At 37.5% G+C, this 14,976-nt stretch overlaps 3 protein-coding genes across 5 annotated transcripts; 1 reads left to right on the forward strand and 2 right to left on the reverse strand.

The window, feature by feature from the left end:
• Positions 1 to 1,038: 1,038 nt before the first annotated feature.
• On the reverse strand, positions 1,039 to 10,660 carry LOC127647327 (ras-related protein Rab-35-like). Of its 3 annotated transcripts, XR_007971044.1 has the most exons (12): positions 10,512 to 10,660; positions 9,981 to 10,029; positions 9,805 to 9,876; positions 9,481 to 9,583; positions 9,321 to 9,370; positions 9,135 to 9,197; positions 8,790 to 8,900; positions 8,515 to 8,643; positions 5,948 to 6,685; positions 4,053 to 4,913; positions 2,662 to 2,712; positions 2,391 to 2,488 (listed from the first exon to the last, which is right to left on the reverse strand). XR_007971044.1 is itself a non-coding variant. In XM_052131498.1 (7 exons), exons 2-7 carry the CDS (start codon positions 4,129 to 4,131, stop codon positions 1,438 to 1,440), a joined length of 654 nt encoding a protein of 217 aa, XP_051987458.1. In that variant the 5' UTR covers positions 4,132 to 4,913; positions 5,948 to 6,591; the 3' UTR covers positions 1,039 to 1,437. The 3 variants fall into 3 exon arrangements, 2 of the variants coding, with proteins under 2 accessions (XP_051987458.1, XP_051987459.1); XM_052131498.1 differs by lacking the exons at positions 8,515 to 8,643; positions 8,790 to 8,900; positions 9,135 to 9,197; ... (3 more) ...; positions 9,981 to 10,029; positions 10,512 to 10,660 and adding exons at positions 1,039 to 1,587; positions 1,792 to 1,916; positions 2,124 to 2,248 and having other exon boundaries at positions 2,365 to 2,488; positions 5,948 to 6,591; XM_052131499.1 differs by lacking the exons at positions 5,948 to 6,685; positions 8,515 to 8,643; positions 8,790 to 8,900; ... (4 more) ...; positions 9,981 to 10,029; positions 10,512 to 10,660 and adding exons at positions 1,039 to 1,587; positions 1,792 to 1,916; positions 2,124 to 2,248; positions 5,537 to 5,925 and having other exon boundaries at positions 2,365 to 2,488.
• On the reverse strand, positions 10,608 to 12,625 carry LOC127647328 (THO complex subunit 6 homolog). Its single transcript, XM_052131500.1, has 4 exons — positions 12,403 to 12,625; positions 12,127 to 12,218; positions 11,006 to 11,070; positions 10,608 to 10,795 (listed from the first exon to the last, which is right to left on the reverse strand). The coding sequence occupies exons 1-4, from the start codon at positions 12,415 to 12,417 to the stop codon at positions 10,608 to 10,610; spliced, it is 360 nt and encodes a 119-aa protein (XP_051987460.1). The 5' UTR covers positions 12,418 to 12,625.
• An 86-nt stretch (positions 12,626 to 12,711) lies between these two features.
• On the forward strand, positions 12,712 to 14,879 carry LOC127647326 (protein SGT1 homolog). The gene has a single exon (XM_052131497.1). The coding sequence runs from the start codon at positions 12,845 to 12,847 to the stop codon at positions 13,817 to 13,819; it is 975 nt and encodes a 324-aa protein (XP_051987457.1). The 5' UTR covers positions 12,712 to 12,844; the 3' UTR covers positions 13,820 to 14,879.
• Positions 14,880 to 14,976: the final 97 nt, after the last annotated feature.

Genomic DNA, 14,976 nt, shown 5'->3' on the forward strand with positions numbered 1-14,976 from the left:
AAAATGAAAAATCATCTCAGAATTTACTCATCCTCATGCCATACCAGATGTATATGACCTTCTTCTGCAGAACAAAACGAACAGATTTAGAAAAAAAAAAAAAATCAGCTTTCTTGGTTCTCACATTACAAATGGATGTTGACCAAATCTCTGGAGCTCAAATTCACATTAAGGCAGCATAAAAGTAATCCAAAAGACTCCATAAGATATCTTAAGTGTGGGTGAGAATTTTTTTTACTATCAATTCCCCTCCCTACCCAGTAGGTGGCGACATGCACGAATAATGTGAATGCAAAAACAACAACAAAAAAAGAATGTTAAAGTGAAGATTGATGGTACAAAGGGCTTACATATTGATCTGTTTCTCACCCATATGTATGAGATTGCTTCTGAAGACATGGAGTCTGGAGTTTTATGGATTACTTTTATTAGAATCAGAATTAACTTTATTACCAAGTGTTCTCACATACACAGGTTTTTTTTTTCCTTTCTGGTAACTCTGGAGATGTACAGGTCTTGGAGGGTGGGCAGGGGAGCACCGATAATCCTCTCAGCAGTCCTGACTGTCCGTTGTACTTTCCTCCTGTCTGATTTGGTGGCTGAACCAAACCTTGATGACGGCCAAGTAGAACTGTCAGCAGCTCCTGTGGAAGGTTGAACTTCCTCAGCTGGCAAAGGAAGCACTTCCTCTATGCGGTCTTATGTGCTTTTGGAGCTTAAAAATGTTGGTACCAATTCACTTTCTTTGTGAGGACCTACAGAGCTGAAATATTCATCTAAAAATCTTCATTGGTGTTCTGCAGAAGAAACTCATACACCTCTTTGATGGTAGAAGTGTGTGTAAATTAGAATGAACATTATTTAGGGCTCAAAACATGATTCAGCTTGAGAACAGTGGTCATGATACAATTTAAAGAAACCATTTATTTAGTATGGCAAATCCACTGAGTTAACTGACTGAGAAACATATTTTATCACAGGATTAGTACAGTGTAAGTAGGAGAAAGCATGCCATGCCACTTTCACAATTGATAGATGTTAGAAATGAATATTGCTGTGGCAAAGTCATATTTCATTGCTAATTTATTATTTGCATACATTCTTATATATACACACACACCAACTCCATTTTAATCCAACAAGAAACATTTTGTCTCACTAATAACAGTGGAACACATTACACCAGTATTGTGAACAGTGTCTTTGCTTGACCAGACTGCTGACGCCAGTGTAATTCTATGCCAGTAAATTCCCCTTTTTAAAAAAATATCACATTAATAAACATCTGTGTAAAACAGAAGCAATGTTCGGCACTTAATTGCAGATTAGTTTCTATCCTCTCGTCTTTATCTAAGTGCAATGTTAACATAAAAAACTTTGTGTGTCATCTTTCTGAGCTGTAAACTGCTTGATTTGTCCCACTTTCCATCTGCACCTCTAGCAGCATTTCTTCCCTTTCTTCCTCCTCTCTCGGTCCCTGTGGGAATTGATATGAACAGTGTCCTTTTCTCTCTCCCTCTCTCTTTCCGCTCGACTCTGGCTGTGTTTCTTTGCCCGAAGAACCATGTGGGTGAATGCCATGAACATCTGCAAAGAAAATGGAATTTACAAAAACAGATGAAAAGGGTAAAAACCACATTAAAGTGCATTGAAAGACAAAATGTATCTTCTGGCTGAGTTAAAAACTAAATTTTTTATAACAGCTATATTAATTTGATAATAATAAACAATTACATCAATAATATATACACATATATTTTTAGATGTCACAGTACAGAAAACAAATCTCACCTCCTCTACATTGATATTCTCTTTAGCACTTGTCTCAAATAACCTTACACCAACTGACTCTCCAAAGCGCTGAGCATCTTGGCTGTCCACAAGCTTTTTAGAAGGGTCATCATTCTTGTTTCCCACTGGAAGGGATAGTGTCAGAGGGAAATTACAAGTAAACCTTCAATACTACAGCTAATTCAGAATATACAATCAAAATCTCTCTTTTTATATCACAATGCATAATACAAAGAGCGGACGCAGATAGAACTGAAACAAGTTTGGTTACTGGGATGGTTTCATATCCTTTCCTTTTATCACAAAAAGTACAAATTCAAAGGCAAACCTACCTAAAATTTTGCAGACATTGTCACAGTTCTGTGAGATTTCATTTAACCATCGTTTCACATTGACGAAGGATTCAGGGTTTGTGACATCGTAAACAATGATGACACCGTGTGTGTTTCTGTAATACCTAGAAAGTGCAACAGAGATGACAGTGAGGAAAAGATAGTAAGACAGAAAAAACACATGTTGCTTGGTTGATACAATCATTAAATGAACATTATGTTTGACATGTGTTAGTCTTACGTAGAAGTGATGGTTCTGAATCTTTCCTGCCCTGCAGTGTCCCAGATCTGGAGCTTCACTCTTTCTCCATCAATCTCCACTGTCCGGATCTTAAAGTCAACTCCAATAGTGGTTATGTAACTGCCTATAAAGAGCATGAAAATTACAAAGTTGTTATCTTCATGAACAAGCCTACACTCGTGCATCTTTCTGTCTTGCACATGAGAGCACAGTGAATTAGGTTGTGTATTTGGCTTGCCACATTTTCTCTTAAATGCACAAACACACAGAGGCACAGTCTGTGTCAAGCAAACTCACCAGAGAATGAATTGTCTGCAAATCGTAGAAGCAAACTGCTTTTCCCTACATCTGCAACAGAGTCAGAGCAGCATTTGTTTAACTGTGAGCAGTAATGTGTTTACAATCTCAAAGTTTATAATTTCAAATTAAACATGAAGGTTATTCTTCTTATTCTCTTTGTTGACCATTCGGCTAAAAACAATAACAATGTAAATATTAAAGGAATAGCATATGTAGCATAATGTTGCTCAACTTGTCCCTTGTTACAGGAAGGCACAATAAAATTGAATGGGGCCCCCAAAATTAAAATACACACCGTTTTAAGTTTAGTCACAAGCCGTGAACATTATACATGTTAACATAATTTTAGAACAGCAATATTTTTTAAAGATTTTTATACACATGTATAAATGTAATTACCAACATTACATCGTTATGATACCAAAGTTTTGCTTTCGGATAGAATTTTATTCAAATTATCACACTAAAATCATATTAACATGTATTATGGTGACTTATAAACATTATGTATAAGGCTATAATTTTCAAACAATGTTAATTTTAACATTTGTGAACTGGTCAAATTCACTTCCACTGTAAGCCCCTTACTGTAACCACAATTTGTACTTTATTTGATTTGGTTAATATATGAGGGACGAGTTGATAATTTTTTTTTGTAATCAACATTATGCCACCAATGCTGTCGGTTGAGCTCAACTTTTATTGAACCTGGAACGTTCCTTTAAAGATAGACATTAAAATATTTTGACAAAGATTTTGTGGAAACAACAGCACTAATAAATATCTTAAGATTGTCCATCTGCACCATTACCATAAGATACAGGGGCAATTAAATTTTGACTAAATATACACCATAAAAGACCCCATCCCCTGAGGATGGAGAAAGGTTTACATTAAATTTACATCAAGTTAGGTATAAAAGTTGGCAAGGGGCAAAATATTTTTCACCATCCAAAACAACATAGCAAGAAATCTCACATAACAAAATATTGACCCAACCTTCAGGCAAGGTTCATGACTTCCACAATCAGTCCTACCCAAGGGAGTACTCCATAACTCATAAAATGGCTCATTCATAAGGGGATCCAGACTGCCTTTACACATAGTAGTTTCATTTCAGCTTTCCACTTCGTTCTTAATGTGCAATTGCACAACAATGCTCTAGTAACTACACCAAAATGAATTCCAAAACATTCCTAGCATTGGCCATGGTGCTAAAGAAATTCACGTGGTTATACTTATTGTACAGAAAATAAAGGGGATACTGTTCAGAATATTCTAGCTGATTAGGGAAGCAAGCATTAGTTTTCTATTGATGATGTCACATGGTAGAACTTGAACAAGCATAATTTGTGAGCAAATGTATGAAAACAACAAAAAGTACTGACTGGAGTCACCAATGATGAGAAGCTTGAAGAGATGATGGTAGTCTTTTCCGGCCATTCCTGCCATTTCCCGTCTGTTCATATTGTCTTTGAAAATGTGTCCTCATCAAGTTTTACCGCTCCTCAATGTCACTTGTAAAATGTCTTAAAGTGCCAGGAGATTCAGTGCTGTGTGTTTTGGGTGAAATACTGTAACCATCACCTTATTGTCTTTCCAGTTTTCCTCAGAATCAAGCTTGAACTTAAGCATCAGCACCAAGGACGTTCCTCACAGCCAGCTTCCTGCTGCCAGCAGATTCCAGTGCATTCCCCTTTATTAATCACAGCTGACTTCTGTGTTCCATAGACATGGCATTGCCTGTGCTACATTTACACTCTCAACAGTGCAATAATTACTAGATCATCTTAAAACTTGATGTTCATTTCTAGCTTTATTTCCATTGCTTTTGCCCACAGTAGGAATCTATGATTAAAATCTATTTGAAATTGCCTCTTCATCGATTGGCCCTCTAGTGTAAACAGATTACCACATTATTGTGGTGTAGTATTGATTGACTGAGATTATAAAGAGAGCACTTAAGTTATTTAGTAATGCTGAGTTATGTGTGTGTTAAAAACAAAAGTCATGTGTTTTTTTGGAGATACAAGTTTTTGTCCAAATCTTGATTTCTCAGACATGTGAATGGCATCTCGGTCACAATAATCCCATTCTGACAGCTATGCAATGCATGCATGCATGGACTGGTAGTTTCCCTCACTTTGGAGAAAAGTGTTACTCAATGTAACTGATGGAATGTAGGATCACACAGCAAAGTGAGATATATATCCCTGTCAGTCCTCTGGTTCTTGGTTTAAGCCCTAATCCTGTAAAAAGCGGAATAGACAGGTATTATTACTTATGCATTTTGTTCTAATTTCGTAAGACAACCCCTTTACCAGCATCAACAGCTGTGGCACTAAATATAGCTTCCCTCTGAAATCCCAACCCCACTCTCTCCCTGTACAACTAGAGACCACATGTATCGGCTTTGCGTGTGGGTTTAAGGAAGGAGGGCGGGAAATATGTACAACACACCCCTTACCATTTTAATTTGATGCAAAAACAAAAGGAAAGGATATTAAAAAGAAACTGGACCAATTCGGAGTCAAGACAAAGCTGCACAGTCAACGGCCAACATTTTCCACAAAAACAGGAAGGGACGTGTTTTTCCTGAACTACTGTCGCGAGAAGGGCATACGCGTTTCTCAAAATTAAGATTAACACGTCGTTTTCGTGTTAAATTTAGTTTAAGCACTAATGACATCTAAGCCCACGTGACCATGATAGCACAAAATAAGGTTGAAGTGAGTGACACACCTAGCCTCAGATCTGATTCGAAGACAAATACAATTTTACGCTAAATTCCTTAACATAGGCTAACAGGGTGAGAAATAAAAATGAAACTATACGGAGCTCTGGACAGCAGTTTAATTACCAGTTTACTCACCAATCTGGGAGCGCCACTCGAAACAAGAGAAAATAAAAATAAAACGAAAAACCTCGGTGCGTTTCAGGGGGATTATACACGGATTACATTTTGTATAAACTAGATTGTGTCTTTATAGTAATAATCAAATGTCCAACCACACTTTCCCCTAGAAACTCACGTACAGCAGGTGAAACGATCAAACGGCACACCTGTAAAAAACATGCAAAACTCGATCTGAACTATCGCCTTGATTTGTATCTTCAGTTCTCGACACTTTCACGAACACGTCTGTCCATTACTCAACTCATTCCGCAGCCAACATCTAGTTGTTTTGAAACTAGCTAGGCTAGCTACTTAACTAGCCGCATATGCTCTTGCCACATGCTCAGGAGATAATATGATCAAACTCGGAGTAAAGAGGAAGCTCACATTAAATCACATAATCTCCCGAGCACTCGGTGGGAAAAATACGGAAGACTTGGCTCATGTTCCCTCCGGGCTGGTTAGTCGGTGCCGGTCTGTCCTACAGCAGGATCCGGGAATCCAGCGTTGTTATGGTAAGCGCGAACAGTGTCCAAGCGGCCGCAGGGATCAGATCCGCCCATTTAAGGCCGCCGCACCTGAATGTTGAGTCACTCTCATCCTCATCATGTGTCTGAGGCGCTCCGTGTCTCCTCCTCTTCCCTCATGCCACTCCTTTTGCTGCTGAGATTGTCATCTCCTCTCACACACATTTTTGACCGTGTCCTTTAACCTAGAAAGCTGCCTGCTGATGCAGAGCAGCTGGTGGCGGTGCATAGGTCCGAGTCTGCTCGAATTAGAAGCCTGTAAACATACTGTCTAGGAAGGCAGCTCACTTTTGATACACAGCTTTTATTTCAAACTGAATAGTAAAAAATTACCTTCTTTAAGGTCTTTTCAAGCTACAACGCATGATTCAGGGTTCACAAAAGCAAAAGAGACATATTCAAAACCATTGAAAATTAATAAAAAACAGTTTATTACATTAAAAAAAATTACATGGTTGAATTGCCTTCTAATCTCATTTAAATTCACTAGGAAAAACAGTTGCGTTGGTGTGCATGTTTAGAATGACAGGGAAAAGGCTCTGTAACTGAAGTTGGTGAACACATCAATATGGTGACTGCTGCCCCCTACTGTCATAACCTGGAAGATGAATATGGATTAAAGTTATAATTTCTGCATTTACAAAATTTAAATAAATATCCGGGTTAAACTCGGTTAAACTCAATCAACAGCATTTGTAGCATAATGTTGATTACCACAAAAACTGTATTTTGGCTCGGTTCTTGTTTTAAAAAAGCTAAAAAATCAAGGCTATAATGAGGCAATTACAATGGACGTAAATGGGGGCCAGTTTTTGTACGTTCAAATATTGTTTCAATGTTTAGCCACAAGGCATAAATGATGTGTGTAAACATGATTTTAGTGTGATACAATTCCTTCCATACCTTGTCTGTGTAAAGTTATAGCCTCCCTTACAACTTTGTTACTATGATGATGTAAAGTCAACAAACCCTAAAATGACAATTGAAACAACTTTACAGCTCAAATACATGAGATTCAACAAAAGAATTAATGCGAGTGCTTTTTTAAAATTATAAACTTCACATTTCTGCCTTGAAACCCTCCAAAATTAGTCCCCATTCACTTCCATTATAAGTGCCTCACTGTAACCTTAATTTTTGCTTTTTTTAAGAAAAAGGAGGGATGAGTCAAAATACATTTTTGTGGTAATCAACATTATACCACAAATGCTGTCGATTGAGCTCAACTTGTACTGAACCCGGGACATTCCTTTAACCGGGCTGCATTAATTCTGTTGGCATTGTTGTGAGTGACAGTACCTGCTATTAAAGGAATATTCTGAGTTCAGTACAAGTTAAACTCAATCAACAGCATTTGTAACAATGTTGATTACAACCAAATTCAATTTTCGACCCTCCTTTTCTTTAAAAAAAGTTTACAGTGAGTTACAGCAAAGTCTTTCAAGCAAGTCAGTCCACTGTTGGCCATCTTTGAAATGCTCTCAGGAGGCTATTTCCAGTCATGCCGGTGCAGCTCCAATCTACTTGAATGGGGGAACAATGAAATCTCAAAAACAGTTGGTCAAGATTTTGGTCAAAGAGCATATTTTAAATCAGCAGTAAAATCAGACAAAACTGGTATCATAAATTGTGCTTTTTTTTTGTTCATATTACACACACAAAAAAAAAAAAAAAACATTTCTGGCTTGTATAGCTAATGTGCAGGAGTGTTCTTGAGTTGAATGACAGGCAATCTCTGTATCTAAAAGGTGATTGGCTTTTTTTTACCTGTACAGCTTCCTTTCTACATCCGTTGATCGTTGGCGCTTACAGCTCCTTGGTTGGATGTTCCAAATTCTCCTATTCATTTTAATAGAATTGTCCCATCTCTGCTTAATAGTCTCTGGTTACAGTGAGGCATTTACAATGGAAGTGAATGGGGCCAGTGCATAAATGTTAAAATACTCAAGTTTCAACAGTATAGCCACGAGATGTAAACTATATGCGTGTTAACATGATTTTAGTGTGATAAAATTAGCTTATAACTTTACACAGAAAAGGTTAATATGCAATTTTACTTTAACTTAATTACCAATGCAGATGTAACATCATAAACCCTAAAATGACCATAAAAACCGTACAGCTCAAATAATACAGAAGTTTAACATAAGAATTAATGCAAGTACTTTTTTGAAATCATAAGCTTCAAATTTCTGCCTTTAAACCCTACAAACATTGGCCCCATTTACTTAAATTGTAAGTGCCTCACTATAACCTCGATTTTTGCTTTTTTAAGAGAAGGAGATGGGGTTCAAAATCACTTTTTCTTTGTGGTAATCAACATTATGCCACAAATGCGGTCCATTGAGCTTAACTTGTATTGAACCCAGAATATTCCTTTAATGGTTCATGTATTGTTATTAATGAGAACCTACTAGATGCACCTACCCTGTGTTCAGTGTTTTTGAGATTGAGAGCCAGTGTGTTGAGTGAAGAAGGTGTGCAGGGAATCTGAGCTTTCACTGTTCCTCCATGTAAACAATGGGACACATATGCTCCCTCACCTACTGACAAGATCTAAAAACAAACAAAATGACCTAATAAATAGCCACACACACACATACATATGCAAACAAAGATATTATAGTCATTCAATACACTCTACTTTCAACAGATAAGTTACTCCTTTTAACCACATATTAAATTTAAAAAGTTCCTCTCACCAGGTCCTGGTAAAAGACAGCTTCCCTTTGACAGCCAGACAGAGGGAAGACCGAGGTGGGGGACATGGAACGAAGGTGCCATAAAGAGAGCGATGGGCCTCCACCACAGAGCTAAAGAGGAAACAGATAACATTTCATAACAATAGGAGTATTGTAACATTACATACATAGAGAGACATTCCAGAGGAGCAGTTGACCATTCAAACCAGGCAGATTGTAACTGAGGTATTTAAAAACAATAATTTTACAACACTGAAGTTAGATACAAAATAAACAAGAATAAATAATAAAAAGAATAGTTCCACTATCTCTGCCGACCAATCAAACTCAACAATGCCAACTTACCATCCAATCACAGTCTGTAGCAAGACAGCTAATCCACTTTCCAAACTGGGGGCGTGCACATTCCTAACCCATAATAAGTACAAGTATTCCAGAATAAGTGAAAGCAAGAGAGTGGGATTTTCAGTGTTGTATTTTCTAACATTACTTTGTTTAGCTTTTTAAGATGAGTGTCTATTCAGGTCTTACCATATATTTGAAAACTTCAATACAGTGAACTGGCTGTTTTGTACGACAGTCTGGGGGAGGGAGAAATTAATAATTAAAAGCTGTTATTTGTTTCATTCTCTGTAAAGATCAGTAAAGATATTAGAAACATGGTAGAAACACTTGTGTGTAGTTCACTGACCCCATATCCTCACAGCACCATCCTCCCCACCAGAGAGTATCTCTCCTTCCCTCTCTCTAAAGGACAGACAGTGTATATAGTCTGTGTGGCCCTTCAGTACAGACTGCAGAGCAAAACGAATCACAAGGGAGCAACATTAGTGGCATTCTAATATCTTTTATATGTCATTTATTTTGGGTATTTTATACCAAAAAAAGGTAATAAAAACAACAGTAGTTTATAATCGGAGTGTGGATCATCCCTTCATTGTATTACGGATACCAAAAAAGTGAAACATGGTCTGTACTACCAGTCAATCGAAATGTTACTTGAGTTTGTTACAACCTTGAAGATACCGCTCTCCAGGTCCATGATGTGAATGTTATTGTCACCCCCTCCAACTATCAAGCTGTTGTCCTGTTGGAAACAACAGGCATCAAATTCATAGACAGAGATAAATAGACACACACAAGAATATAACATATAATTATAGGATGGATGGATGTTTATCAACTACAAACCTTTGGATTAATGATCATTGCATTGATCTCTGGAATTTCAAGACTAGTCCTGTATGGAATGACACATTTAAAAAACATTTGATGTCGCATTTAGTTACAACACAATGTTGAAGACCATAATGTGAGCAATAACTATATGGATCCTTTTCACACTTCTGGGTTTTCAAACAAGGAATTACACTGCCAAATATAATGTTTGCATACCCATTTGCTCCAAAATTACTTTCCAAATTAAGAAATACATTTATGGATTACTAGTCAGAAGAGAGATGATATATTTTCTGACAATCTCAGCAGCTGATTTAGAAACCTCATCTGTAGTAAAACATTTTTTTTTACTAATTTCAGGGTACTATCTTACAAAGTATTGTGTTACACATTTACATGAAATAATTTAAAAGTTAGCCAGATTTAAACAGCTAAATAAGACAGAAAAGTATCACCACAGTCTGTGAAAAGGGTACATTGTTATCATCAGAATGTACACGGAATATGTCAGTCAGAAAGATACAATTATGGACAGTCTCTCACTCGTAATTGGGTTTCCTTGTCCATGTGGCTTTGGTATTCTGTGGGGACATAGATATACATGCAAAGCAATTTTCTGTAATTTTAAATTCTTTAAGTTCATTGACCAAGTAAAAATCTACATGCAGTTAAATAGTTTAACCAAACCAATACACATCGATGAACATTTTCTGGACAACAGACTTTTTTGATGAGCTCTTCCCAACTCCAGGCACTGATCTCTCCATTCCCAGTACTCAGAAGATGAGTGTCCGTGGAAAGAAGAGAGAATACTGAACCGCCATGAGCTGATGTGGGACAAAAAAATGCACTAAAAGTACAGTGAAAAGCCCTTTCAGTTGTAATCAATGTAATATTGATGTTGCAAAGAAGGAAAGAAAATAATAAGATAGTGTTCTTTGAGCTAAATCTCTCCAAATATTGTTTGTGAGATGTTAGGCAATATTTTGTAAAGCTAAAACAATTATTATTTGTGATCAATAAAATCGGTGTCTAACCAGTGAAGTTAAGGATAGGCTTCTGACCCTCCTCTGATGCATCTGGACTCAGTGCTGCTGAAAGACTGCAAGAGGAGCAATTCCTAAAACAACACTTTTACACCAGCCAAACAAATTCAACACCCAAAAAAGGGGTTGCATATTGCAGGGTCTTCACAGATGACTAGTTGGAATAGTTGGTAACACTTGAGGTTACATTTGTTAACATTGAGTTAATGAATTAAGAAACATGGGTATCATTTGGTATCATGAACAAACTATTAACAATATATTTTTTCATTTGTTCATTTTAGTTAATAAACATACAACTTTTCATTGTTAGTTTATGCTAACTAACTAGTTAACTAATATTAACAAATACAACTTAATTTAAAAAATTTATTAGTATATGATAAAAATAACATTAACCAAGGTTAATAAATGCTGACTAAAAGTATTGCTCATGCTGACTAATATTGTTTACTAATGTTCACAAATGGAACCTTACAGTAATGTATTACCTGATAGTTCACCCAAAAATGTAAATTATATCATAATTTACTCACCCTCATGCCATCCCAGATATGTATGACTTTCTTTCTTCTACATAACACGAATTAAGATTTTAAGAAGAATATATCCGCTTTGTAGGTCCATGCATACAAGTGAATGACAGAATTTTGAAGCTCCAAAAAGCACATAAAACTAAACCATACAACTCCAGTGGTTAAATTCACATCTTCAGAAACAGATAAATATTTAAGTCCATTCACACCTATTATATCGCTTCTGAAGACATAATTTTTTGGGCTGCTACTGGAGTCACATAGTTTACTTTTATGCTGCATTATGTGCTTTTTGGAACTTCAATGCTCTGGCCTCCATTCACTTGCATGGAATGGACCAACAGAGCTGAGATATTCTTCTAAAAATCTTCGTTTGTATTGTGCACAAGAAAGAAAGTCATGCACATCTGGGATGGCATCAGGGTGAGTAAACCATGAGATAATTTTCATCTTGGGGAAGCTTTAAGAAGCTGCTTACATAGGTATGTCAGCATACAACAAACATGAAGCGGTCTAAAGGCTCACACCACCCAAACTTCTCTCGGTTGTAAGAAAGAATTTAATCTGCTATCTCACCTGAACAATGCGATCTCTCCATAGTTATTACCCGCTGCAAGGAAACGGCCACAGGGCGAGAAACTCTGAGAGAACACGGACATATGCAGGAGCTGGGGAGAAATAGCCACACGTCAAAAACACTGTCTGTTGACAAAATGCTGCGAATTCAAGTCCAAATAAGCACACGTTGCAGGGACACAAAAATGCATGAGCCAGTTCTGAAAATTGGTCAACATATTACGCAGTAAAGCCAGATTATAATTTAATTTAAATTAGACTGAATATATCAATTACCTCGACGGGACCCATCTCCCAGGAGTTGATAATAATCTGATCAATCTAAACTGGAAAGGTTTCTCGTGTTGTTGTTACCAATGCTGGGTCGTGTCTAGAAGGTAACACTGTGGTAACTTAAGTCTCGCGAGAGTCTCATTCGCAGTTACTAAGATTTGTTTTAGGGTAAGATCAAGCCGTAAGGGTTAGGTTACTGCTGGTATGGGTAGGTATAGCGTTTATGTAGGACTCCAAATTAACAGTATGTGAACGTCACGTGCGGCTCTCGCGATACTTTAGTCAACCAGGCGGTTACCTTCTAGACACGACCCCTCCAATGCCACTTATTCAAACGCAGTCGCGTAAACATGACGCATTGCACAACTTCCGCTAGGATTGTTAGCGTCTCAATCTATTTCCGAACTTTCTAGAGCTTCAAAGTGAAAGTACTGAGAGAGGAGCCATGGCTTCCAGCAGAAGTTTCACTGACAGTTTCATCGACGAGGATCCACAGAAAGCTCTTGAGGAGCTAAATGAGGCTTTGGAAGAGAGAGCGGATAATGCGAAATGGCTCTGCCAGCGAGCTTACGCCTATATACAACTGAAAGACTACAACAGAGCAATTGATGATGCTAAGAAAGCTCAGCAGCTGCAGCCAGGTCTGGCGCTGGCCTTCTTAAGAACAGGAGTTGCAGAGTATCACCTAAATAACTTCATAGCTGCACATCAGGCCTTCACAGCTGGAAAAGAGCTCGATGGTTCCAGTGAAGTCTTGCAAACATGGATCCAGCACTGTGAGGAGAAAGTGGCAACACACTGTCAAAGTGGAACCTCAAATTCGCAGGAAACAACCAGCCTGCATATCAAACATGACTGGTACCAGACAGAATCGCAAATTGCAGTGACCATCATGGTGAAAAACACCAAGAAGGAAAATGTGGCTGTTACTTTTGGTGAGAGGGAGCTTACAGCTGTGGTGAAGCTTCCATCAGGAGAAGATTACAACCTAAAGATCCATCTTCTGCATCCTGTGGTCCCAGGACAGAGCACTTACAAGATTCTTTCAACCAAGATAGAGATAAAGATGAAGAAGACCGAAGCCATTCGGTGGGAGAAACTGGAGGGGGAGGTCACGCTGCCCAGCGTCAAACACTTCACTCCTAACCAATACCCATCATCTTCCCACTACACACGCAATTGGGACAAGGTGGTGGGCGAAATCAAGGAGGAGGAAAAAAGTGAGAATCTGGAGGGAGATGCTGCACTCAACAAGCTGTTCCAGCAGATCTACTCCGATGGCTCGGACGAGGTCAAGCGGGCAATGAACAAGTCCTTCATGGAATCAGGAGGCACTGTCCTCAGCACTAATTGGACAGATGTTGGCAAAAAGAAAGTGGATATGAACCCACCTGACGATGTAGAGTGGAAGAAGTATTGAGGGGAAGAAAGATGACATTGTGCACACTACCATGATCAGATTTAAATCCTAATACTCTTCTTCATTTGGTCCATTCTGCCTCATTCACATTCGGCCACTTTTACAGACTCAGAATTATTCTTGGACTGCAGCAAGTTCAACTCTAGACTTTTCTATTTTTAGAGGTCTTGAGTCTAAAATTAGTCTTTGTCTGGATTCACAAAACTAGCCAATTACATTTTAAAAGCATCTTCCCATATTTTGTTTTTTTTCTTCAAGTATGTTTCAGCAGTCTTCAAGTTGCATTCTCTGTAATTTAGCATCTCATTTAAACAATACAACTGTTGAGCATCTTTACTATAAAATCTCTTTGGCCTCACTGATGAATATTCTTTACTTTTGAGAGCTAGAGAATGTCAGGTCTCCACCTCTAATATGTCTGTGCCTCAAAATGAATTTCAACAAACTGTTCTGTTTTTATGTTCTTGAGGGGACATGCTTTCCTGTATTTGATATTGGTGTAAATAAATGTTTCTGGGGCTGCAAAAAATAGTCAACATGGTTTGGGGTTTTCAAACTTTTAGATTCCAAGGACTGCCAATTGTGGTCAGTTTGAAAACCATAGTTGCCACCAAAATACCATAGTTCCTACAGTTATCAGTGATAAAAACATGGTATGGTCTCCCCTTCAAACAGTGTAAGAGAATGCCATTTAATTTCTGTTTTAGTGTGGTGGCTTAAGTCAGGGGTTTTCAAACTTTTTGGTGCCAAGGACCCCCAAATGTAATTATCTCCTTGTGAGATGCCCTGTGTGATAAAACTAGTAAAAATTATATTATGAATACTTTTTGTTTGCATAATTAAACAATTGGCTTTTATATTGCCATAGTACTAAAGCAAAAATATATTTCTTATGCTGGAGTAATGTTAAATGTATGAACCCAAATATTAATATAGATTTTTTTATATTAATCTTAATAAATATTAATCTTTAATGATTTTAATTTTGAAAAGTGCTATATAAATGACCAAAAGTACAACAAATATTGTTTCAAAGCAGCTTTACAGATAATCATGAATTACAACCCTTATTTCTGTTACAGTTTGAAAACCCCTGGCTTAAGTTACCTCAGTGTTATCATAACGTTGTGACTGGTATTTTGGCAGAAATTATGGTT

The sequence above is a fragment of the Xyrauchen texanus genome, chromosome 8, assembly GCF_025860055.1.
Source record: "Xyrauchen texanus isolate HMW12.3.18 chromosome 8, RBS_HiC_50CHRs, whole genome shotgun sequence".
NCBI classification, from domain to species: domain Eukaryota; kingdom Metazoa; phylum Chordata; class Actinopteri; order Cypriniformes; family Catostomidae; genus Xyrauchen; species Xyrauchen texanus.